The 23,751-nt window shown below is 39.9% G+C and overlaps 1 protein-coding gene across 15 annotated transcripts in view; it reads right to left on the bottom strand.

The window, feature by feature from the left end:
- IFT88 (intraflagellar transport 88) overlaps positions 1-23,751 on the bottom strand; it is a 127,466-nt gene that overhangs the window by 74,405 nt on the left and 29,310 nt on the right. For 14 of the 15 annotated variants that reach the window (XM_070049126.2, XM_017343475.4, XM_008259933.5 and 11 more), the window contains 6 exons: positions 23,582-23,686; positions 22,109-22,211; positions 20,563-20,677; positions 18,232-18,463; positions 14,857-14,927; positions 4,976-5,062 (listed from right to left, as the gene is read on the bottom strand). In XM_070049126.2, coding sequence (XP_069905227.1) covers positions 4,976-5,062; positions 14,857-14,927; positions 18,232-18,463; positions 20,563-20,677; positions 22,109-22,211; positions 23,582-23,686 — 713 coding nt within the window. Of the gene's footprint in view, positions 1-4,975; positions 5,063-14,856; positions 14,928-18,231; positions 18,464-20,562; positions 20,678-22,108; positions 22,212-23,581 lie in introns of all 15 variants that reach the window. The other variant, XM_089304363.1, reaches the window with a different exon arrangement.

Below are 23,751 nucleotides of genomic sequence, written 5' to 3'. Positions count from 1 at the left end.
CCACCCAGAGTTAGCAGTAAGTGCAACACTATAGTTGGGTCTGATCTTTTCTTTCAACATTACAAACAAACTTTTTGCTCTGGCCATTATCATCATGGTGCAGACAGATACGCTTCTACATGTGGTACTCAATTTGAAGTTTCTCTGTATTTGAACCAGGGTCTTCTCCAACTTTTATTAGTTTGGTTGCCCTCAATGGAGTAGACCCTTAACAGTTTCAGGTACTTTGGTCTTGTTCTTCAAGATCCCATGGTGGAATGGGACTGCCCGGCTGCTGAGCACTAACCACCACTGATTTCCCACCTTGGTAGTTCTTAATTACTTTTAATTTTATTTCCAGGTCAATCATGCAATATGGCCTCCTATGGTCAACATTAGCAGTGGATTAGGGACCAAGATGAACAAAACCACAACAGACTAAATCAAGGCAAATGAGGCAATAATGACATCATGAGATGCAATAAGCACAAGATACATGAAGTGCTTCCTCCCACCACTGTATATCTCATCCAGCATTGAATGAAATGTTATGTGGCACAAGACTGCAATGTTTACTATTTAGCACACTTAAAGATGTAACTAAAAGAGCACTTCATGTACTGTGAGTGGTTGTCCCCCAAATCAAGGAGATCTTAAATTACACTCAAGGTTTGGTGTCCACAGAAAAGGATCTAATGATTCTGTTGCACAATGACTGCTTAAAACATACAATGAGTCCTGTGTATGGGTACAAAAACATATTGTAAGAGACTTGTTTATAAACTAGGTGGGCAATCAGGTAGAAAATGAGTCAGTCTAGAGAAGACAGATTATACCTGGAATGGGTAAAGAAACTGGAACTGCTTCTCTGAAAAGAGAAAAGACTTAGAAGAGAACCCTCACATCACTATGAATAGTAACTGGCAAGACTTTGACTCAAAACATTACTAGATGGCTGGTGCTGTGGTATAGCAGGTAAAGCTGCCGCCTGCAGTGCCAGCATCCCATATGGGTGCCAGTTTGAGTCCCAGCTTCTCCATTTCCCATCCAGCTCTCTGCTGTGGCCTGGGAAGCAGTGGAGATGGCCCAACTCCTTGGGCCCTCGCACCCACATGGGAGACCCAGAAGAAGCTCCTGGGTCCTGGCTTTGGATCGGCAGCTCCGGTTGCTGCGGCCATCCTGGGGAGTGAAACAGCGGAAGGAAGACCTCTCTCTCCCTCTGCCTTTCTGTAACTCTGCCTTTTAAAAAAATAAATAAATCTTAAAACAAAATTACTATAGGTAAGCATCTATCCATCTCTCCTCCCCAGGCTCCCACTTAAAAAGATAGGTAAAGGAGTGAAATTTTACAACATCAAAGATCATGGCAGGATAGAAAAAAAAAAAGCAAAACCAATTTCTGGAAGCACAGAAGAGGCCACAAGAGTGCAGACTTATCAAGCAGAGGAGCAGTGGCTACCCTGAGAATGCCGCAACAGAGGCCGTGCAGCCTGGTGAGGCCGCGGACTCAGAGACGGCAACAGAAGGCCCAAGGCGGAAAGCGGCTGACGTCAGGTGGCTGCAGGCCTGATGTGGAGTCACTGACTGCTGTCTTGAATACAGCAAAGCCTGCAGATTTCTCCTCATACTTAGCAATGAATGACAAAGGAACAACCAGGAAAAAAGGAACTGTTCTTGGAAACATGAAAAAAATTTAAATAAAATAATTAAATGGAAGGGTTGGATGACAAAGTCAAGGTCTCCCAGAATGCAAAACAGAGATGGAAAATACTACACCAGAGAATGCAAGTGACAACAAAGTCCACAATTCAATCAACAGAAATTTGGAACTGGATGAGAAGAGAGAAAATTATCAAAGAAATGATACAATAATACTTCCCCAAGTTGAAAATTGAGGGGCCCACTAGTGTTTAGAAGGAATATAGGAAAAAACACAGTCTTAAACACATTATTATGAAATTCCAGAGTAACAAAACCAGAGAGAGAATGTATAAAAATCTTCAGAAAGCAATGCAAGTCATCTATAAATTATAACATTAGACTTCCAGTCAGCATATGCTCTTAAAGTTCTCAAAGAAAATACATTACAACCTAGCATTTTTTACGTTTTCCATCAATGAAGAATGAAGACAAAATTAGACATTTACAGATCTATGTGTGACAGACATTAGGGTGTTAATTCAGGATGAAACTGGGGGTGTGGGGTGAAACTAGAGCTATTTCTTCTTAAACAAGAAAGAAGATCCAAAGGAGAGAAACAAAGACATTTAGCACCAGGCCAACTCAATAAGCAACTTGGAGAAACTAGAGCACAGAGAAATCCTGGGAAGAAGTCTTTTTTCCTTCCTTCCTTCCTTCCTTCCTCCCTCCCTCCTTTTTTTTTTTTAATAAGATTTATTTATTTGAAGGGCAGAGTTACAGAGAGAGGAGAGACAGAGAGAGAGAGAGACTTTCCACCTGCTGCTGGTTCACTCCCCAAATAGTCACAATGGCCAAGACTGGGTCAGGCTGAAGCCAACAGCCAGGAGATTCTTCTAGGTCTCCCATATGGGTGCAGGGGCCCAGGGACTTGGGCCATCTTCCACTGCTTTCCCAGACACATTAACAGGGAGCTGCAGTGGAAGTGGGGCAGCCAGGACTTGACCCAGTGCCCACAGAGATGTTGGCACTGCAGGCTGCGGTTAAACCTGCTATGCCACAACACCAGCCACCCTGGAAGGAGAATTCTTAAGAAAAATACCAGACTCCAATCAAGGCAAAGAATGCAAGAAGGACAGGCAACTGGAAACACCAGTAAAAACAAAACACCGAAAGGCAGAAACTGAAACCTCCAGTCCAAATTAAAACAGGAAGATATCAGATTCCATGGTACAGATTAGAGCCCAAGGGATATAATAACAAAATGGACAAGAACTGAAAGATAACAAGGATATAATAAAGGAAACATGTGACTTCCTTGTTTATTTTTAGTTTTTAAAAGATTTATTTATTTGAATGGCAAAGTGACAGAGAGAGAATCTTCCATCCTCTGGTTTACACCCCAAATAGCCACAGTGGCCAGAATTAAGACAGGCTGAAGCCAGGAACCAGGAACTCCATCCTGGTCTCCCACATGATGGCAGGGGCCTAGGTACTTGGGCCATTCCCTGCTGCTTTCTCAGGCACATCAGTGGGGAGCTGGATCAGAAGCGGAGCAGCTGGGACCCAAACCTGCACTCTACTATGGGACGCTGGCATTGCAGGCAGCAGCTCAGTTCACTAGGCCACAGGCCAACTTCCACATTACTTCTATAAAATACGATTTAAATATAACTAGAAAATTAGCAATGTAACTCTCACAATTAATTTTCTTACTGTGTACATGTATCTTGGACTTTAAAATTCTGGTAAGGTACCATATAGAAGAGATCACAGACTCACTCTATGCTCAACAGACCAAAGGAGAGTTTTGTGAGGGGCAGATTTGGATTCAATACAAGGAAAGACTTTTTAACCTGTAAAGATGTTTAAAAATGAAATAAACAAATAGAAGAATCCAAGAAGAAATTAAATGATCACCAGGATGTTATAAAAGAGATTCTGAAGTGAAGTAGAAGTATGGAATAAATTTAACCACTTGCTCATTCAACAAATGACCTAAGATTTTCCAATTCTAAAACTCTTTTTACTCTTTTTAGGAAATACAAATTGAGCATTCCTATTATAGAAATCCAAAATTTGAAGCTGTTTGTGCATTATGTTAATGCTCCAAAGTTTCTGGATATTGCAGCATTTTGAATTCAAATTAGGGAAGCTCAACCAGTAAAGCCTATGCAAATATTACAAATTCTGAAAAACTCCAAAATCTAAGATACTTCCTGGTTTCAGATAAGGGATATGAATATTCAACCTGTATTTTACATTAGGACTGAACCACCTTTTGGGATATGAGAGCTATTACTCAAGATGGAAAAATCAGTACTACTAGCAAACTTAAGATAGAAAAAGGAAAAAATGAGAAAAGATTATTAAAATAAAGAGGACATAAGTTGAAATTCATACCATGAAAAGAATTATTTTCTACATAACAAATGGTGGCACACCTGCCCTAAAAATTTAGTTTTATGAAACAACATGAACCATAATAAAAACATTCTGGAGTGGGCATCTGGCACAGCAGATAAGTTGCCACTTGGGATACCCACACCCCATAATTGAGTGCCTGATTTGTGTCCCAGCTTCTCCACTTCTGATTAGCTTCCTGCTAATATGTACACTGGAAGGCAGCAGGTAATGGTTCACGCATTTGAGCCCCTACAACCCCCATGGAAGACCCATACTGAAAGCCAGGCTCCTGGCTTCAGCTGGCCCAGCACTGGCTGTTGTATGCATTTTGGAAATGAACTAGCAGATGGAAAATCTCTTTCTGTCTCTGTCCCTCTGCCTTTCAAAAAAGGTAAATAAATAAAAATTTAAGAAAAGGAAAATATCTTAATAGAACTTTCACAACAGCCTATATTAATCGTAAATATAGGGGGCCGGTGCTGTGGCGCAGGGGGTTAAAGCCCTGGCCTGAAGCGTCGGCATCCCATATGGGTACCAGTTCTAGTCCCGGCTGCTCCTCTTCCCATCTAGCTCTCTGCTATGGCCTGGGATAGCAGTAGAGGATGGCCCAAGTCCTTGGGCCCCTGCACCCATGTAGGAGACCTGGAGGAAGCTCCTGGCTCCTGGCTTTGGATTGGCACAGCTCTGGCCCTCGCGGCCATCTGGAGAGTGAACCAGAGGATGAAAGACCTCTCTCTCACTCTGCCTCTCCTTCTCCTCTCTGTGTAAATCTTTCAAGTAAATAAACAAATCTTTAAAAATAATCCTAAATATATCTGTTTAATAAATACAAATCAACATTCATAATCATTTATTCATTCCCTAACAAGATTAATTTTTAAATCAATAAAAATATAAATTATTGATAGGAAACACAATATCCATGCAGTTTTAGTGAATTTCTCTCTCTTACCAATCATAACCTACAGCAAAAGATGTTTCAATTACAGGAGCAATGAGTTTCGCAGCTGTCATGATGTATTTTTCTGCCATGGCTTTCCTATATAAAACAAACAAATAATTTATTTATATATATATAAATAGTTTAGAGTCCTTTCATAAAATTTAACTAAATATTAGCAATCAAACCTAACATTTCACAGTTGCTTATGAAACAATGGACAGCTACACCAGAGAACTTTATACAGTTAAAAACCACGATGAGGAAACATGACTAGTGAGCCATCACTGCCTTCTGGATCAACACTCATTTATTTTCTTTTTTTCCTCTATGATACTTCAGACAAACTAACAAAAGAGATACTTGAGAGACACAAGGCACTGCAGGAATCACATAAAGTGTGCTTCTACACATAAAAGTAACATATACATAAAGGAGTAGAAATGGACATTAAAAAATATTGTGTGGTAAATGGTAAAACTATTACTTCATGCTGCTTTTATATTTATACTATTGGAACATACTCATATTTAAAATTTACACTGCCACCATTATTGGAAACTGTTTTACAAAATAGGTATACCAATTTATAGTGATGGGTTAAGCTCTCTTAGTCTTTTTTCTTGGATTTATATACAAAGCAGTTTTTTTTCAAAGTCATTGCATCTTTTTTTTTAAATCCCCTCCAAAGAAATCTTTTATTTAAGAAATACGGACTTCATGCATTTCATAAGTACAACTTTAGGAATATAGTGATTCTTCCCACCATACCCACCCTCTTACCCATCTCCCATCCCTCTACCTCCTCCCTCTCCTATTCTCAGTCCTATTCTCCACTAGGATCCATTTTCAATTAACTTTATGCACAGAAGACCAACTCTATACTAAGTAAAGAGTTCAGCAATTTGAACGGAAAAAAAAAAACTCAAAAAAACAAAACAAAAACTGTTCCTCAACAGTTGAAACAAGGGTTGTTCAAAGTCATTGCATCTTGAAGTTAATTTCATTTTTGTTAAAGAAACTTAATTAACTTTAAAGAAGCACCCAAGAATGATACATCTTTTATGAGCACTTATACATAATTATAATACAACTCTCTGAGGACAGTGGTCCTCCATGGTAAGTTAATGCACAGTGATTTTGTTGTTAATTTAACAATTAACACTCTTACGTATGACATCAGTGATCACCCGAGGCTCTTAACATGAGCTGCCTAGGGCTGTGGAAGGAAGCCTTTTGAATCCACAAACTCCATCAGTATTTAGATAAGGCCATAAACAAAGTGGAAGTTCTCTCCTCCCTTCAGAGAAAAATACTTCCTTCTTTGATGACTACTTTTTTCCACTGGGGTTTCACCTACAAAGGTCCTTCATGTAGGACATTTTTTGCCAGTGTCTAAGTTTTCCATGCCTGAATGCTCTCATGGGCTTTTCAGCCAGACCAGAATGCCTTAAGGGCTGATTATGAGGTCAGAGTGCTATTTAAAGTGATTGTCATTCTATGAGTCTGCTGTACACAGCAGTTTTTAAAATGGACTGAAATTGTATATCCTATTTTATAACTTCTTCTCTATACTCAATATGTTGTTTTAATATGGAAATGGTATCTTTTCAAGTCTCTGGAACTTCATTCTGTAATAACTATTCTTTCTTTTAATCAAACTTTCCTAAATTCATATACATTTGTAAAAAAAAAAATACTAAGAGATTCTAGGTACCTTTACCCAGGCTTCACCACTTTACCTAACTATAGTAAAATATCACAATCAGGATACTGGCACTGAACAAAATACAGAATATTTCCATTCCTTTACATTGCCCTCTTACTGTGATCTCTTTCTCAATTCCTGACAACCACTAATCTCACCCACATTTCCATAATTTCGTCATTTTAAGAATGTCATGTAAATGGAATTACAGAATATACCATCTACCATCTACCTATACCTATCCTTACCTTTTCTGGCTGAATAATATTCCATTGTATGAACAGGCCACACTTTATATATGATATTTGCACTGTTTCTACTTTGGGGATGTTATTAACAGTGTTGCTATGAATGTTAATGTAGAAGTTTTCCTGTGGATACATTTTGTCTGGAGTATACCTAGTAGTGAAATTACTGGGTCATATTGGTAAGTCTATATTTAAGCTTTTGAAGCAATTCCAGACTATCTTTTGAAGTTACTGTATGTTTTTTTTTTTTATTCCCAAATAAGGGTTTGAATTTCTTCACGTTCTTAGCAACACATGCTGTTATCTGTCTTCAGTATAACCACAGTAGTGGGTGTGAAGTGGTATCTCACTGCAGGTTGAGCTGCATCAGCTACTGAAGTTGAGCATCTTCTCCTGTGCTTGTCATACATTTGCATATCTATTTTGAAGAATTGTTTGTTCAGATTCTTGGCACACTTTCACTGGATACTGGTGTTTCTAATAAGTTGTAAGAATTATTTTTCAAAGTCTAGAAATAAGCCCCTTCTTAGATAAATAATTTGCAAATATTTTCTCCCATTCAGTGGGCTGTCTTTTCACTCTCTTGATAGTGTCCTTTGAAGAGCCTAAGTTTTTAATTTTGATGATGCACAATTTACCTACTTTTTTCTTTCATCATTTATGCTATTTGTGTCACATCTAAGAAACCAATACCTATCAGACAAAGGTGTTCCTTCCCCTGGTTCACGCCCCAAATGCCTGCAATAGGCAAGGCAAGGCAATGCTGAAGCCAGTAGCCTGGAACTCAATTTGTCTCCCATATAGATGTCAGGGACACAAGAACTTAAGCTATCGCTTATGCTTCCCAGGGTGTACATTAGCAGGAAGCCTGAACTGGAAGCATAGTCAGGACTCCAATCCAAGCATGCCAATGTGGAGGCAGGCATCCCAAGCAGTTACTTAGCCACTGTGCAAAACACCCCAGCATTTTGGATTTTATCAAAAAAAATCTTTTGCGCTACTGTTGACTTCGTCATTAAAAAAAAACAAAAACAAAAACTGATGTTCTGTACTAGTTAAGCATCCCTAATCAGAAAAATAAAAGTCCAAAATGCTCCAATCCTCATCTTTCTCAGTATCATATCAAAAAATCTTCAATTTTGAATGTTTTTAAAAACATGTTAGGATATAAGCACCTCTTGCCTTCCCCCAGCTTTTTGTTTTTCTTATTTATTTATTTTTTTGACAGGCAGAGTGGACAGTGAGAGAGAGAGACAGAGAGAAAGGTCTTCCTTTACTGTTGGTTCACCCTCCAATGGCTGCTGTGGCCGGCGCGCCGCGCCAATCCAAAGCCAGGAGCCAGGTGCTTCCTCCTGGTCTCCCATGCGGGTGTAGGGCCCAAGCACTTGGGCCATCCTCCACTGCACTCCTGGGCCACAGCAGAGAGCTGGACTGGAAGAGGGGCAACCAGGACAGAATCTGGCGCCCTGACCGGGACTAGAAGCTGGTGTGCCTGTGCCGCAGGCGGAGGATTAGCCTATTGAGCCGTGGCGCTGGCCTTTGTTTTTCTTTTTAAGATGTATTTATTTTGTTGAAAATCTGAGTTAGAGAGACAGATCTTCCATCTGCTGGTTCACTCCCTAAGTGACTGTAATGGCCAGTGCCGAGCCAACCTGAAGCCAGGAGCCAGGAGCTTCAACCGGGTCTCCCAAATGTGTGGCAGGGGCCCAAGCACTTGGGCCATCTTCTGCTGCTCTCTCTGGCTGTAAGCAGGGAGCTAGACTGGAAGTGGAGCAGTCAGGACTCAGAGTTGTGATGCCGTCATCCCAGGCGGCAGCTTTACCTGCTATACCACAAAGCCAGACCTGGATTTTGGGTTTTTAGATAAAGGATATTTAACTGATAAAGCCTATGCAAATATTCCAAAATTTTAAAAGCTCTGAAATTGGAATTATTTCTGGTCTTAAGCATTTCAGATAGAGGATGCTCAACCTGTATTATATTAACTGATAATCAGATGATAAACAAAACTCACATCCTTGGGGAAAAAATCCCACTTGATCATGATATGTAATTCTTTTTATGTTGTTACTATTTCAGTTTGCTAGCATTTTTTGAAGGTTTTTGCATCTATATTCATGAGATATTAATGTATGGTTTTCTTTCTTTCTTTTGTAGTGTCTTTGATTTCAGTGTCAGCGTAATGCTAACTTCAGAAAATGAGCTATTCTTTTGGAAGACATTGTGTCTTTAAGTTTTCTGAGATTTCCCAGGAAAATCATCTGGGCCTAGAGATTTCTTTTTCTGGACTTTTTAAAAGCTAAACTCGGCCGGCGCTGCGGCTCACTAGGCTAATCCTCCGCCTAGCGGCGCCGGCACACCGGGTTCTAGTCCCGGTCGGGGCGCCGGATTCTGTCCCGGTTGCCCCTCTTCCAGGCCAGCCCTCTGCTGTGGCCAGGGAGTGCAGTGGAGGATGGCCCAGGTGCTTGGGCCCTGCACCCCATGGGAGACCAGGAAAAGCACCTGGCTCCTGGTTCCTGCCATCAGATCAGCGCGGTGCGCCGGCCACATCACGCTGGCTGCGGCAGCCATTGGAGGGTGAACCAACGGCAAAGGAAGACCTTTCTCTCTGTCTCTCTCTCTCACTGTCCACTCTGCCTGTCAAAAAAAAAAAAAAAATTAAAAAAAAAAAAAGCTAAACTCAATTTCCTAAATATTCATGGGCCAAATCAAGTGATTTATTTCCTATTAGATGAGGTATGGTAGTTTGTGTTTTTCAAGAAAGTGGTTTATTTAACCAAAGCTGTCAAACTTGTATGAAGAATTGTTTGTAACAGTCTTTATTATTAGTTTTTTTATCTACAGGATCTGTAGTGATGGCCTGTTTTGTTCTTGTTATTGATAGTTTGTCTTCTCCCTTTCTTTGTTAGCCTTGCTTAGAAGTCTGTCAATTTTGTTGAATTTTTCAAAGAACCAGTTCTGTGTTTCACACACATTGTCTTTTTTCCCTTTAAGTATCAACGATTTATATACTTTGTATTGTTTCTTTCCCTCTGCTTCCTCCAGGTTGACTCTGCTATATTTCTTCTAGGTTCTTGAGCTGGGTGTTTATTAACTTAAGAGTTCTCCATTGTCAATCCAATTGCTTTCCCCTGGCCCCTTTCAAGCATCCAACACCTTTTTTGGGAGGTAGAGGTCCTTAATTTTAGTAATACAGCTTGGCATGGGTCTCCTTGGGTCTATCTATTCGGGAGGTCACACAATTTTACTTTTTAAGATTTATTTACTTATTTGAAAGGCAGAGTTACAGAAAGGCAGAAAGAGAGAGAGAGAGAGAGAGAGAGAGAGAGAGAGGTCTTCCAACCGCTGGTTCACTCCCTAGATGGCTGCAATGGCTGGAGCTGCACTGATCCAAAGTCAGGAGCTAGGAGCTTCTTCCTGGTCTCCCACACAGGTACAGGGCCCAAGGACTTGGTCCATCTTCTACTGCTTTCCCAGGCATAGAAGAGAGCTGGATCAGAAGTAGAGCAGCTGGGACTTGAACCAACGCCCATATGGGATACCGGTACTGCAGGCAGCAGCTTTACTCACTACATCACAGCACCGGCCCCACAACTTCTTAAACTAGGTTTAAAAGTAGGTTTACTTTTCTTGCCAAATTTGGGTTTTTAATCATTTCTCTGTTTCCATCATCTCTCTCTCCTTCTTCCTGATGAAAGAAATGTTATACTTTTGATAAAGTCCCACAGGTCCTTGGGGGCTTTTTCATTTTTTTAGCTTTTCTCTTTTCTGTTCAGATTGGGTAATTTCTATTTTCCAGCTTCCATTTCACCAAGTGTTTCTTCTGTGCTCCATTCTACCTCTGAGCCCATCTACTGTGCTTTTTATTTTCCTGGGTTTTTCAGTTCTAAAATTTCCACTTGATTCTTTGCATCTTCTATTTCTTTGCTAGGATCTTCTATTTCTTTTCTGAGGTTTTTCATGTTTTAAGCATGTCTGTAACTGCTTACTGAAGACTTTTTGAAGACTTCTTGAAAAAGTCTTTTTTTTTTTTTTTTTTTTGACAGGCAGAGTGGACAGTGAGAGAGAGACAGAGAGAGAAAGGTCTTCCTTTGCCGTTGGATCACCCTCCAATGGCCGCCGCTGCAGCCGGCGCACCGCGCTGATCCGATGGCAGGAGCCAGGATCCAGGTGCTTTTCCTGGTCTCCCATGGGGTGCAGGGCCCAAGCACCTGGGCCATCCTCCACTGCACTCCCTGGCCATAGCAGAGAGCTGGCCTGGAAGAGGGGCAACCGGGACAGAATCCGGCACCCCAACCGGGACTAGAACCCGGTGTGCCGGCGCCGCATGGTGGAGGATTAGACTATTGAGCCACGGCGCCGGCTGAAAAAGTCTTTTTATCATGGTTGCTTTAAAAATCTGTCAGACACAACGTGGGCAGTTGGCACAATGGTTAAGATGCCACTTGGTATGGCCACAGTCCATACTGCAGTGCTGAGGTTCAAGTTCCAGCTCCGCTTCTTGGGTTCCTGACACCAATGGGAGACCTAGATTGAGTTTTGGTCTTTTAGCTTTAGCCAGGCCCAGCCCCAGCTGCTGCAGGCATTTGGGAAGTGAACTAGCAGATAGAAGATCCCTCTCACATGCTCTGTTTCTTTTTGCCTTCTGAATAAAATGAATAAACAAAATCTATCAGATGATTCTATTATCTTTATTATCCTGATGCTGGCATGTGTTGTGTTTTTTCACTCAGTTTGAGATTTTAGTACATCAAATGATTCTTGATGGAAACTTGGACATTATGAAATTGGATTTTTTTAAAATGTATACTAAGCTGATCTTCTGTATATTAAGATAATCGAAAATGAATCTTGATGTGAATGGAAGGGGAGAGGGAGTGGGAAAGGGGAGGGTAGTGGGTGGGAGGGACGGTATGGGGGGGAAGCCATTGTAATCCATAAATCGTACTTTGGAAATTTATATTCATTAAATAAAAGTTAAAAAAATTTATTTTATTTGAAACACGGAGTCACAGAGAGAGAGGTAGAAACAGAGAGAAAGAGAGGTCTTCCATCCACTGGTTCACTCCCCAAATGGCTGCAATGGCTGGAGCTGAGCTGATCTGAAGACAGGAGCCAGGAGTTTCTTCTGGGTCTCCCAAGCAGGTACAGGGGCCCAAGCACTTGGGCTAGCTTCCACTGCTTTCCCAGGCACATCAGCAGGGAGTTGGATCAGAAGTGGAGCAGCCAGAACTTGAATCAGAGCCCATATGGGATGCTGGCATTGCAGATGGTGGGTTAACCCAGTATAAATATATATACCACAGTGCTGGCCCTGGATCTTTTTAAATGCACATGTTGATGTTTTCTGATTTCTTCTCAGTTACAATTTATAGCATATGAGGGGAACTTGGTACCATGCTGTTCCTCAGCTCTTGAGGTTCATTGCAGACATCCATCCTTCCTATATATATATATTTAAAGATTTATTTAATTTATTTGAGACAGAGTTACAGAGAGGTAGAGACAGAGAGAGAGGTCTTCCATCCACTGGTTCACTCCCCAGATGGCTGCAACAGCCAGAGCCACGCCGATCCAAAGCCAGGAGCCAGAAGCCAGGAGCTTCTTCCAGGTCTCCCACGTGGGAGCTGGGGCCCAGGGACTTGGGCCCTCCTCTGCTGCTTTCCAAGGCCATAGCAGAGAGCTGGATTGGAAGAGGAGCAGCTGGGACTAGAACCAGTGCCCGTATGGGATGCCGGCACTTCAGGCCAGGGCTTTAACCTGCTGCATCACAGCAACGGCCTAACCTTTATATGTTTTATGTATAATCTTGGATTTTAATGAATGGGTAGGAAAAAGTTTATCTACTTCAGCTTCCAAGAACTGTAAATCTGTTTTATTTTTAATAAAATTAATTTGGGAATCTAGGCTAATTCTTAAAGATTACAAGATCTTGCTATAGTTTGGATGTGGTTTGTCTCCTGAGGGTTCATGTATCAGAAGCTGCATCTCCAATGTGGCAATGTTGAGAGGTGGTGGACCTTTAGGATTTCGGCCTAAAAGGAGGTGGTCAGGTCACCTGGGGGCTCTGACCTCAGAAGGAATTAATGGCTAGTTTTCACAAAAGGACTGTTATTAGAGGAGTGAGCCTCACAGATCCCCACACTCCAGATTCCTGTCTCAGCATGTGATCCTCCCTCTCACTTGTGCTCCCACCACGACTCACATCTACCATGATGCACAGGTGGGAGAGAGGAGGGTCTCTGCTCGATACAGCACCACGTTGTTTGCGCTGGACTTCCAGCCTCCACAACTGTGAGCTATATAAATCTCTTTTCTGCATTCAGTATCCAACCCCAGGTATTCTGTTAGAGCAACAGAAAACTAATAGTCCTCCACGCATACAATGGAATATCATTTAGACTTCAAAAAGGAAAGAAATGCTAACATATGCTACAATATGGATGAATGATGAGTCACAAAAAGAAAAATACTATATGAGTAGATTTATATGGGGAACCTAGAGTAGTCAAAATCACAGAGACAGAAAGCAGAATGGTGGCTGTAGAGGCTGGGAGTAGGAGTGGTTACTGTTCGATGGGTACAGTGTTTCAGTTTTGCAAGAGGAACAGAGTCCTGGAGACTGGTTACAGAACAATGTGAATGTACTTAATACTGCTGAACTGTGTACTTCAGATAGGCGGTTCAGATTAATAGATGGTAAATTCTGTGAATGCATTTTACCACAAATTTAAAAATACTGATTAAGGGTTCCCCGTATGTCTATTACATAAAAACCTTCAAACCATACTTGGCAGGGGCTAGGTACCTTTGATATTATGAGAGAATAAGAAATACATTTGGTCTTCAACCTAGTCTCTGGCACAGATCTCCTCAAATATTTGGTTATACAAGTGATAAACTCCAAGTGATAGAAGTGTCTTTTATAATTCATAACAAGCCCCTTTTGATGATAGGTGCATCTGTGCTAATGAGGCACCCCTAGAAAACCTCCAGATAGGGGTGATTACTAGAGGAACCAACCATTTCAGCCCTACTCTCCAATCTCCAAGGAGAGACAAGGGCTGAAGGCCAATAGCCAGTGACATAATCAGTTATGCCACCTATGTAAACTCTACAAAAATGCTAAGAATGTGGAATGGTGAGTTTCCAGGCTGATGAACACACAGGTACTAGGAGGGTGGCACATCCAGAGATATAATGGAAATTCCACACATCTTACCCTAGGCATCCCTGCCATAAGGTTGTTTCTGAGTTGTAGCCTTTATAATAAAATTAATAAATATAAGTAAAGTATTTTTTGAGTCAGTGTACTGTTCTGGAAGGAGTGCAAGGAACCCCCAATTTATAGCAGGTCAATCAGATGTACAGTTATAATTTTGTGGGACTGATTAACCCCATAAGGAGTCCTTAACCTACTGGGTCTGTACTAACACAAGGCAGTAAGCATCAAAATTGAATTGGATTGCTGGAAAGTCAATTGGTGTTTGAGAAGTGGAATAACTGTTTTTTTGGTGTGTAAAAAAACCCCACACATTTGGTGTCAGAATTCAGCTGTAGTATCATAAAAAAGACAGGAAGAATCTAAATACATAGAATTTTGTTTCTCAGAGTTAATATTTAATTAGGAGGTAGGACAAAAATACAGACATAATTTTAGAAAATAAAGGTAAGACAAAGTTACAAATTACAACAAATGCAGAGGGAAAGAGAGTTACAGAAAAATAGTAGGAGTAACTGAGTAAGAATAATTGGGATAAGCAAGAAGACAGATTACTCTGAAGGAGAAATCTATTAACTATAGAAATAGTGATAGCACCATTCAAGAAATACAACAAATATAACAAGTTATAAGAAACAATCAGAATGTACAATCAACTCTTTTATAAAAATTAAAACTACTTTAAATGTTAATTATCAAGTACCCCAAACAGTACCTTTCACGTTCCATTTGCCTGAGATGATCATTTTTTATAGCTTCAATCACTAAATTAGTATGAGGATCATCCTGAGAAAATAAAATTGAAAAAGAGAATAATTCAGAAATAAACACCAAGAATTTGGATTTCTAATTAACCTCCCTGCTAACCAAATGCACAAAATGAAAAGCAAATTAAAAACTCCTTCTTCTTAGTTAAATAGAACTTTTTCTCTCTTGTTTTCAATTACCTGTCACCATCTTCATTGAAATAAAGACTCTGAGTATACTGATAAAAGGGTCAGAAAATAAAGAATAGAACCAAAGAACAGGACAAGTACGCAGACGTTGTTAGTATAAACATGTGATATTACAAATTTTAAACTCAAGTAGAAATGCTTTAATGACTAGCAAGTGCTTAGTATAATTCATATCTCTACTCCTCACTAAAAATACCCATGGGGGCCAGGACTGTGCCACAGGGGGCTGAGCTGCCGCTTGGGGCACTTACATCCCACATCATAGGGTCAGCTGCAGTCCTTCTGATCCCATTTCTTTTCTTTCTTATTTTTCTTTCTTTTTTTTTTTTTTTTTTTTTTTTTTTGGATCCAGGTTCCTATTAATGCAGCACGGAAGGCAGTGGGAGATGGTCCACGTGTTTGGACCCCTACCATCCATGTGGGAGAACTGGATGGAGTTCCTGGCCCCAGGCTTTGGTCTGGCTTGGCTTTGGCCATTGTGGCCATTTGGGAATGAACCAGTAGACAGGAGAACTCTCTCATTCTCTCTGTCTCTCGCTCTTTCTCTGACACTCTTGTCTTTCAATTAACAAATAAATCTTTTTTAAAAAAACACCTATTTTTTTCCCATTTGTTGTTTTTTTCTAAATAGCAAAGTAATGCATAATAGTATTTACTCAGCACTTACAATGTTCCAGGTCCCATTTTAAGCATTCCAGATGCATTAACTCATTTAGCCCTCACAACCTTGTTTGGTAGGCAATTACAACCAGTCCCATGTTATACACAGTAGAAGTGAGGCACAAGGAAAGTGAGCACTACGTGGCAGGGCCAGGCACCTGGCTGCAGAGCCTACATTCTTCACCAATAGGCGGCAATAGCCTTATAATCTATTAGAAAATCTGTGCAATTAAAAACATTATACCATTCCAGGGATACCAGTGTGGCGTAGGGGGTTAAGCCACCACCTGCATCACTGGCTTCCCATGTGGGTGCCAGTTTGAGACCCTGCTGCTCCACTTTCAATCCAGCTCCCTGCTTATTTGCCTGGGAAAGCAGTGGAAGATGGCCCAAGTGGTTGGGCCCTACACTCAAGTGGGAGACCAGGAAGAAGTGCCTGGCTCCTGGATTTGGCCTGACCCAACAACAGCCACTGTGGCCATGTAGGGAGTAAAACAGCTGATGGAAGATCTATCTCTCTTTCTCTCTCTGTCTCCCCTTCTAGGTAACTCTGTCTTGCAAATAAAACAAACTTTAAAAAATTTATATTATACCAATTTAATCTCTAACTACAGGCAATTTCAAATGTTTAACTTAATATAGCAGAATATTAAAAATTTATAAATAAAATTGAGAAAATATTTAAAAAGCATTAAGAAGATAAACAATCCCATTTTCCAGAAACAATTATTTCTATTTTTGATCTAGATTCTTCCAGTTTACGTTCATGTATAAGTGTAAATCTGTATTTTTTTTCACCTTACTTCAGATGATATTTCCCCAGGTCTTTGCAGGACTTTTGGGTGCTGTCTTATGTTCTACTATAGGAGTAAGAATAAGGAATTACATCATTTCAGGGGCCAGCACTGTGGCACAGTAGTAGTTTAATCCTCCGCCTGCAGTGCTGCCACCTCATATTGGTGCTGGTTCGAGTCCCGGCTGCTCCATTTCCAGTCCAGCCCTCTGCTATGGCCTAGGAAAGCAGTAGAAGATGGCCCGAGTGCTTGGGCGCCTACATAGGAGACTTGGAAGAAGCTCCTGGCTCCTGGCTTCAACTTGGCCCAGCACCAGGCATTGTGTCCATTTGGGGAGTGAACCAGTGAGTAAAAGATCTCCCTCTATCTCTCTGTATCTCTGCCTTCCAAATAAATAAATAAATCTTTAAAAAAAAGGAATTACATCATTTCATTCTTTTTTTTTAAGGTGTTTGTCTTTCTTTCTTTCTTTTTTTTTTTTTTTTTTTTTTTGACAGACAGAGTGGACAGTGAGAGAGACAGAGAGAAAGGTCTTCCTTTTTCCGTTGGTTCACCCCCCCAGTGGCTGCTGCGGCTGGCGTGCCGCGCCAATCCAAAGTCAGGAGCCAGTTGCTTCCTCCTGGTCTCCCATGCGGGTGCAGGGCCCAAGCACTTGGGCCATCCTCCACTGCACTCCCGGGCCACAGCAGAGAGCTGGACTGGAAGAGGGGCAACCGGGACAGAATCCAGCGCCCCAACCGGGACTAGAACCCGGTGTGCCGGCGCCGCAAGGTGGAGGATTAGCCTAGCAAGCCGCGGCGCCGAACACATCATTTCATGGTTTGCTTCCTTCTGCTCAACAATGAATTTAAAAATATTTTCCAGCTGTGTGCATTTGTCTTCAGATTTTGGTTATGGCTTTTATTTTTTAAAGTAATGAAACAAACTGATTTTTCTATGTGATATTTTTTCTGTCTTTTCCTGTTAAACATGAAGGCTCCTCCCCAAGCTGGAGATTGACCAAATACTCCTTCCATTAGAAAAAATATAAACAAACAAATAGGTCCAAAAAAAAAAAAAAAAAAAAGGATGTTGGACTTCAGTCAAAATGCTACTCCTGGAGTGTGTGTTTGTCACAGCAGTTAAGTCTCCACTTGGGACACGTGCTTTCCATAACAGAATGCCTGGCTAGAGTCCCAGCTCCACTACTTCGGATGCAGCTTCCTACTGATGCACACCCTGGGAAACAGCTAGCAACACCTCAAGTGCCTGGATCCTTTTACCCATATGAGAGACCTGCACAGAGCTCTGAGCTCCCTGCTTTGGCATGGCCCAGCCTTGGCTATTATGGGCATTTGGGAAGTAAACTAGTGAAGGAGGCTCTCTATCTCTCTGCCTTCCAAATAAAATTAAAATAAATTAATTAATAAAGAGAAGTTATTCTTAATGAATGACATGCAATTTTATTTTTTATAAGATTCTTCGAAAATCATGCAGTCTGTCTGAATCAGAATCTCTAGCCCCATTTCAGAGTACCATTCTCACTCTAATTCAAAAAACAAAAAAACACATAATGATAAAAAACATTTTATAGGTCTGAAAGAAACCTAAGAAATCATCTTTTCCAACTTTCTCCTTTCTGGAAACAGAAAAGCAAAGGTAACTAGGAGATGGGTACATAGCTGTTTTTTTCATACTCACACTTGGTGAAATATATTTATCATCTTCATCAATTTCCAATGGAACAGCAATCAATTTTTGGAATGATTTCTTCATTTTTTCTTGATCTCCAATAGCAAAATAACTAAGAATTAGGTTGAAGCCAGCCTTCAGATTTGGCGCCATACTCATTATATGCTCAAATGAATTAATGGCATCTGAATATTGACCAGTCTTAATAAATGTAACTCCAATGTTCTGCATTATTTTAATCCTAAATAGAAATTAGCATGGGTTAGCTTTAAAAGTCTAAGCTCTTTGGTATGGCATGCAAACCATTTCAGTTTCCTTTTCTTTTTTTCCACTTCTGTTTTAAGGATATGATTCAATGATTAGTGCTATATTTATACTGTTCTATACACATACTTATTTTCAAAGTAATTTCCATGATCCTAAAAAGAAAACCTGTATTCCTTAAATGGTTCCCCAGTCTTGGGGCCAGCGCCATGGTGTAGCAGGTAAAGCTGCTGCCTGCAGTGCCGGTATCCCATACGGGTACCAGTTCAAGTCCTGGTTGCTCCACTTCCGATCCAGGTCTCTGCTGTGGCCTGGGAAAGCTGTGGAAAATGGCCCAAGTCCTTGGGCCCCTGCACACACATGGGAGACCTGGAAGAAGTTCCTGGCTTCTGGGTTCGGATCAGTGCAGCTCCGCCTGTATTGGCCAACTGGGGAGTGAACAAGCAGATGGAAGACCTCTCTCTCTCTGCCTCTCCTTCTCTCTCTGTGTGTAACTCTTTCAAATAAATAAATAAATCTTCAAAAAATAAAAATGTTTCCCCAGTCTTACGTTCAGGCCTGGGTGATCATTAATTTACTTTCTGTCTCTGTGTTTTCTCTAGATATTGCTTATAAATGGACTCATACCATATATGATATTTTATGTCTGGCTTCATCCATTTAGCATAATCTTTTTGAAGTTCCCCAATATTGTACCATCCATCAGTATTTCATTCATTTTTTAAACTGCCAAACAGTATTCCCTTGTATGGGTAGGTACTTTATTTTATTTTTCCATGGCCTATTTGATGGGCATTTGGCTATTCTCATTTGTTGACTGTTATGAATCATGCTGTGATGAATATCTGTGCACTAGTCTTTGTGACAACATACATTTTCATTGCTTCGGAGAATGTACCCAAGAGTGAATTGCTGGTCATGTGGTAAATTTATGTTTAAGAAATTGTCTGTTTTCCAAAGAAGCTGTACCATTTTATATCTCCAAAATATGATATTTCTGATTTCACTACATCACTGTCAAAATGTGTTATAACAGTACTTTTTTGATTCCAGTAATGTGATCTCACCTATTCTAATGACTCATTAACCTAACCTCTCTGTTAGAACTAAATTAGTTTATTCTTAATTCTTTGATCAGATCACTAGCAGTTATTTTCCTGACTCATCTCTGTTCTCTGTGACCAGATGTTAACCCTTTTCTGTTTCCCGTTTATGTAACTTAAGCCCTCCATCATAATGTTTTCCTGGACCATTTTGCTCTGAATAATTATCCCCTCAACCGAATTACTATAACACCCACTATCTCAATTATTGATTATTAAGCACTTAACATACACTATCTAATATTATTATCATTTTCTAGGATGTTCAAGTTCTTGGCCTTACCTGGGTTAAACGCACCTCAAAGGTATTATATTCTACAAGCTGGATAACATTTGCTGATGAGGATGATATCATGTGAAATTTAAAAAACAAATGATAGTGAAAGGTAGTATATACACATAAATTAGTTTTCACAGGGGAACTGGAAATTGTGACAAATAAATACCCAAGGAATGTTCCTTGGTTCCATTAGGTAATTTATTGTTTCTGCTCCTGAATATTGTGGGAATAGAAAATATCTCCACTTCCTTTTCTTCTAGGATTCTAAAGTAATCCCTACCTTTTACCATTTTTATTATCAAGCTATAGCAAGAACAGGAGAGGGAGGTCTTAATTTCTAGTCTTGCTTTCTGTAGTCTGATAATGTCCTAGGAGTATTACTGTGATTTTGTGTTGGCATTAAGTTGTATCACACTACTACCAGCCAACAGGGTTAACACCTGTATCAAACAATCAGCTTAGTTTATTTCACCTGATCACAACGTATGCCTTTAACCTTCAACTTGTCATTATACAAATGTGGACAGGGAGTCACAAAGAAAAAAATTGAAACATTATACATGTAACAAAAAGGTAATACTTCTTATGCACAAACACTTTAAAATGTTCCACCCACTGATAATGGATCAGAAGGGTTATTCTATTTCTGAAAAAAAAAAAAAAAATTCTACAGTTATCATGGTATAAACTTACCTCATTTCTTTATGGACACTTGGAATTTGATCTAACGCCATTCGATAGAATTTAATGGCCTTGGAATAATTTCTTTGCTTTAAATATATATTTCCCATATTCACCTTCAATTTTCCTAATTAAAAAAAATCATGAGTGTATGATTTTTTTCACATTTTCCATGCTATTTCAGAGAACCTTATTTTATATTCTCTAAAGCTTTTCTCAGATTACAAAATTTCAGACACTGTCTAAAATTCTAACTTCACAACAGTTACGCTGCTTTCACGTTTCTAAACACTAATCTTTTCTGAGTGCACTCCTACCCTCTGGCTCACTCCGCAAATGCCAGGAGCCAGGAATACAATCCAGGTCTCCCACATAGGTGGCACAGACCCAAGTCCTGGAGCCATCAACTGCTGCCTACCAGAGTGCATATTAGCAGGAAGATGGGATTGAGAATGAAGCCAGGACCAAACCCAGGCACTCCACTACAGGATGCCAGCATCCCAAACTGTGGCTTAATAACCAGGCTGGTCCAAACACCCTCCCCTAATTCTTTTTTTTTTTTTTTTTAACTGGGAAGTTAACCCAGGTCTTCCAAAGCCAATTATTTGAGTCACCATTGCTGCCTCCCAAAGTCCACACTGGTAATAAGCTAGAGTCAGGGGCCAGAGCCAGAAACCAAACTAAGGCTCTCCTATATGGGGCATGAATGTACTAATTGCTAGGCCAAACACCCAGAAAGTTTGTTTTAGAGCAAAAAAAAATGTTGAAATCCATGCATATAAGAGGTCTTCAAAAAGCCCATGAGGGGCCGGCACTGTAGCACAGCAGGTAAAGCCACCACCTACAGTGCCGGCATCCCATATGGGTGCCGGTTCAAGACCCGGCTGCTCCACTTCCCATCAAGCTCTCTGCCATGGCCTGGGAAAGCAGTGGAAGATGGCCCAAGTCCTTGGGCCCCTGCACCCACATGGGAGACCCGGAAGAAGCTCCTGGCTCCTGCCTTTGGATCGGTGCAGCTCTGGCCATTATGGCCAATTTGGGAGTAAAGCAGTGGATGAAAGACTTCTCTCTCTCTCTGTCTCCCCTTCTCTCTCTATGTAACTTTGACTTTCAAAATAAATAAGTAAATCTTTTTTTAAAAAAAGTCCATAAAAGATGAATATTTTGAAAAAACCTGAATGAATTTCAAAAAATAATTTACACCAAAATAAACTTCTTTTTTCATTTCCTCCATAAAATTCCTAAGGTACTTTCATAGCTTCTTGGAGAAAAATTTATTTAAGGGAAAGAATGTTTGCCACAGCCCGTTCTACTTGGCATGATCAAATGCACTCTTTGTTTACTATTGGGCAATATGCCTCATATCAAGTATACTTGTTCATTTGTATTTATATGGATTTTGATTTAAATAATACCATAAAGCAGGACACTACCATCACATAAAAAAATTCTGCTTAGAGGAAAGGTCACTTCATTATAAGCATGCATCATGAAGTTAGAAGATATAAATGAACACTACAAAAGAAGTTTATCTATTGGAAAAATGGATTACACTTACCTGCATTGCTAAACATCTTATTTTTCACTATAACTTGGTATGTGTTTAGTGCTTCAGTATACATTTCATTAGCTGAATATTGATTGGCCAAGTTGAAAAGAACCTGAGGAAAAAAATATTGCAAAACACACATACTAACCATTTTAGGCACCTTTAACTATAAATTTTCTAGAGATTAAGATGCTATTAAGGGGCAGGTGCTGTGGCGTAGCAGGTAAAGCCACTGCCTGCAGTGCCGGCATCCCATGTGGGCACCGGTACTAGTCCTGGCTGTTCTTCTTTCCATCCAGCTCTCTGCTATGGCGTGGAAAAGCAGTAGAAGATGGCCCAAGTCTTTGTGCCCCTGCACCCGTGTGGGAGACCCGGAAGAAGCTCCTGGCTCCTGGCTCCTGGCTTTGGATTGGCACAGCTCAGGCCTTTGCGGCCAGTTGGGGAGTGAACTAGTGGATGGAAGACCTTGCTCTCTCTGCCTCTCCTTCTCTCTCTGTGTAACACTGACTTTCAAATAAATAAATAAATCTTTTAAAAAAATCCTATAGCAAGGTTAGTTGCATATGTCAATACATATAACCAACTAGGAAATTAAGCAAACCAAAGAAATACCTTTCATTCCAAATGAACCATAACATTAAGATAGGAAAAGCTACCTTCTACATTTCACCTTAATTTTCTATTTATTCTATTTAATTTAAGCAGCATTTGCCATCCATTAAACTCAGAAGGAACTCCAAAGAATAAATGATGATAAAACAAATGAGCCATATGGTAGACTAAATTTTCTTTGTAAATATAAATTAAATGCTATGTCAAATCATCTAAAACCCTAAAGTATTTAAGAGAAGAATTTATTTAAGGGCTCTCTACATAAAATGTTAAGTTAGTCATTAAGTTATAGTAAATTATGTCCCTGGAGGTAACCAAGTGATCAGCATAAATGATTTCCTATTCTAAAAATCTCATGGAATTTAAAAACAATAGTTACAGTTCACATTTTAAAGTTTTAAATGCCCTTACTCCCCATTTGTTTAGTACACACAGACTATCCAGTGAATACCTCCTATTAAACAACTGCATAAATATCAAGGAAACAATTTTCCAGAATTAAAGAAATTTTGCTAGAAATTAGAAGCATTTTACCCTACTAATCTGATAAAATATTATTTGCCTTGTTTGAAGTCCTTGAAAATAACTCAAAAGTTTACATCAGAATCCTTTTAAAATACCCCTTAACAGCATATAAATATTAGCAATCCTCAAAAATAGAGCCATTAGATGTTAAGTTCTCAAGTACTTACTAAGTTATTTATAAAACTATAATGGAATAAATAAGAGATTTTTGCACAAACCAAAGAGTATCTCATGAACTAGGATTATTATTAATACCAAGCACTAGAGGACCAATAAGATCTGAAAAAAATACTCTGAATCCACAATCCTAGCCAAAATTTACTGATCAGGTATTTCAATACTTACTGAGTAAGTTAAATCCAAATTGATATTTTCTGGAGTTGTAACTTGTTCTCGTTGTCTCACTAGAACTCTCTCTTTTCTTCCTGCATCTTTTGCCTTTTCTAAGGCCTGAAACCAGACATATACTTTGTGAATTCCTTTGCGCATTCTTCAACTGTCATGCATCTGGGAAA

This window comes from Oryctolagus cuniculus, chromosome 9 (genome assembly GCF_051225735.1).
Source record: "Oryctolagus cuniculus isolate XC-2025 breed Fujian yellow rabbit chromosome 9, ASM5122573v1, whole genome shotgun sequence".
In the NCBI taxonomy this organism is placed as follows: Eukaryota; Metazoa; Chordata; class Mammalia; order Lagomorpha; family Leporidae; genus Oryctolagus; species Oryctolagus cuniculus.
Note: the sequence above shows the minus strand (reverse complement) of the source record. Positions and strands in the feature narration are given on the sequence as shown.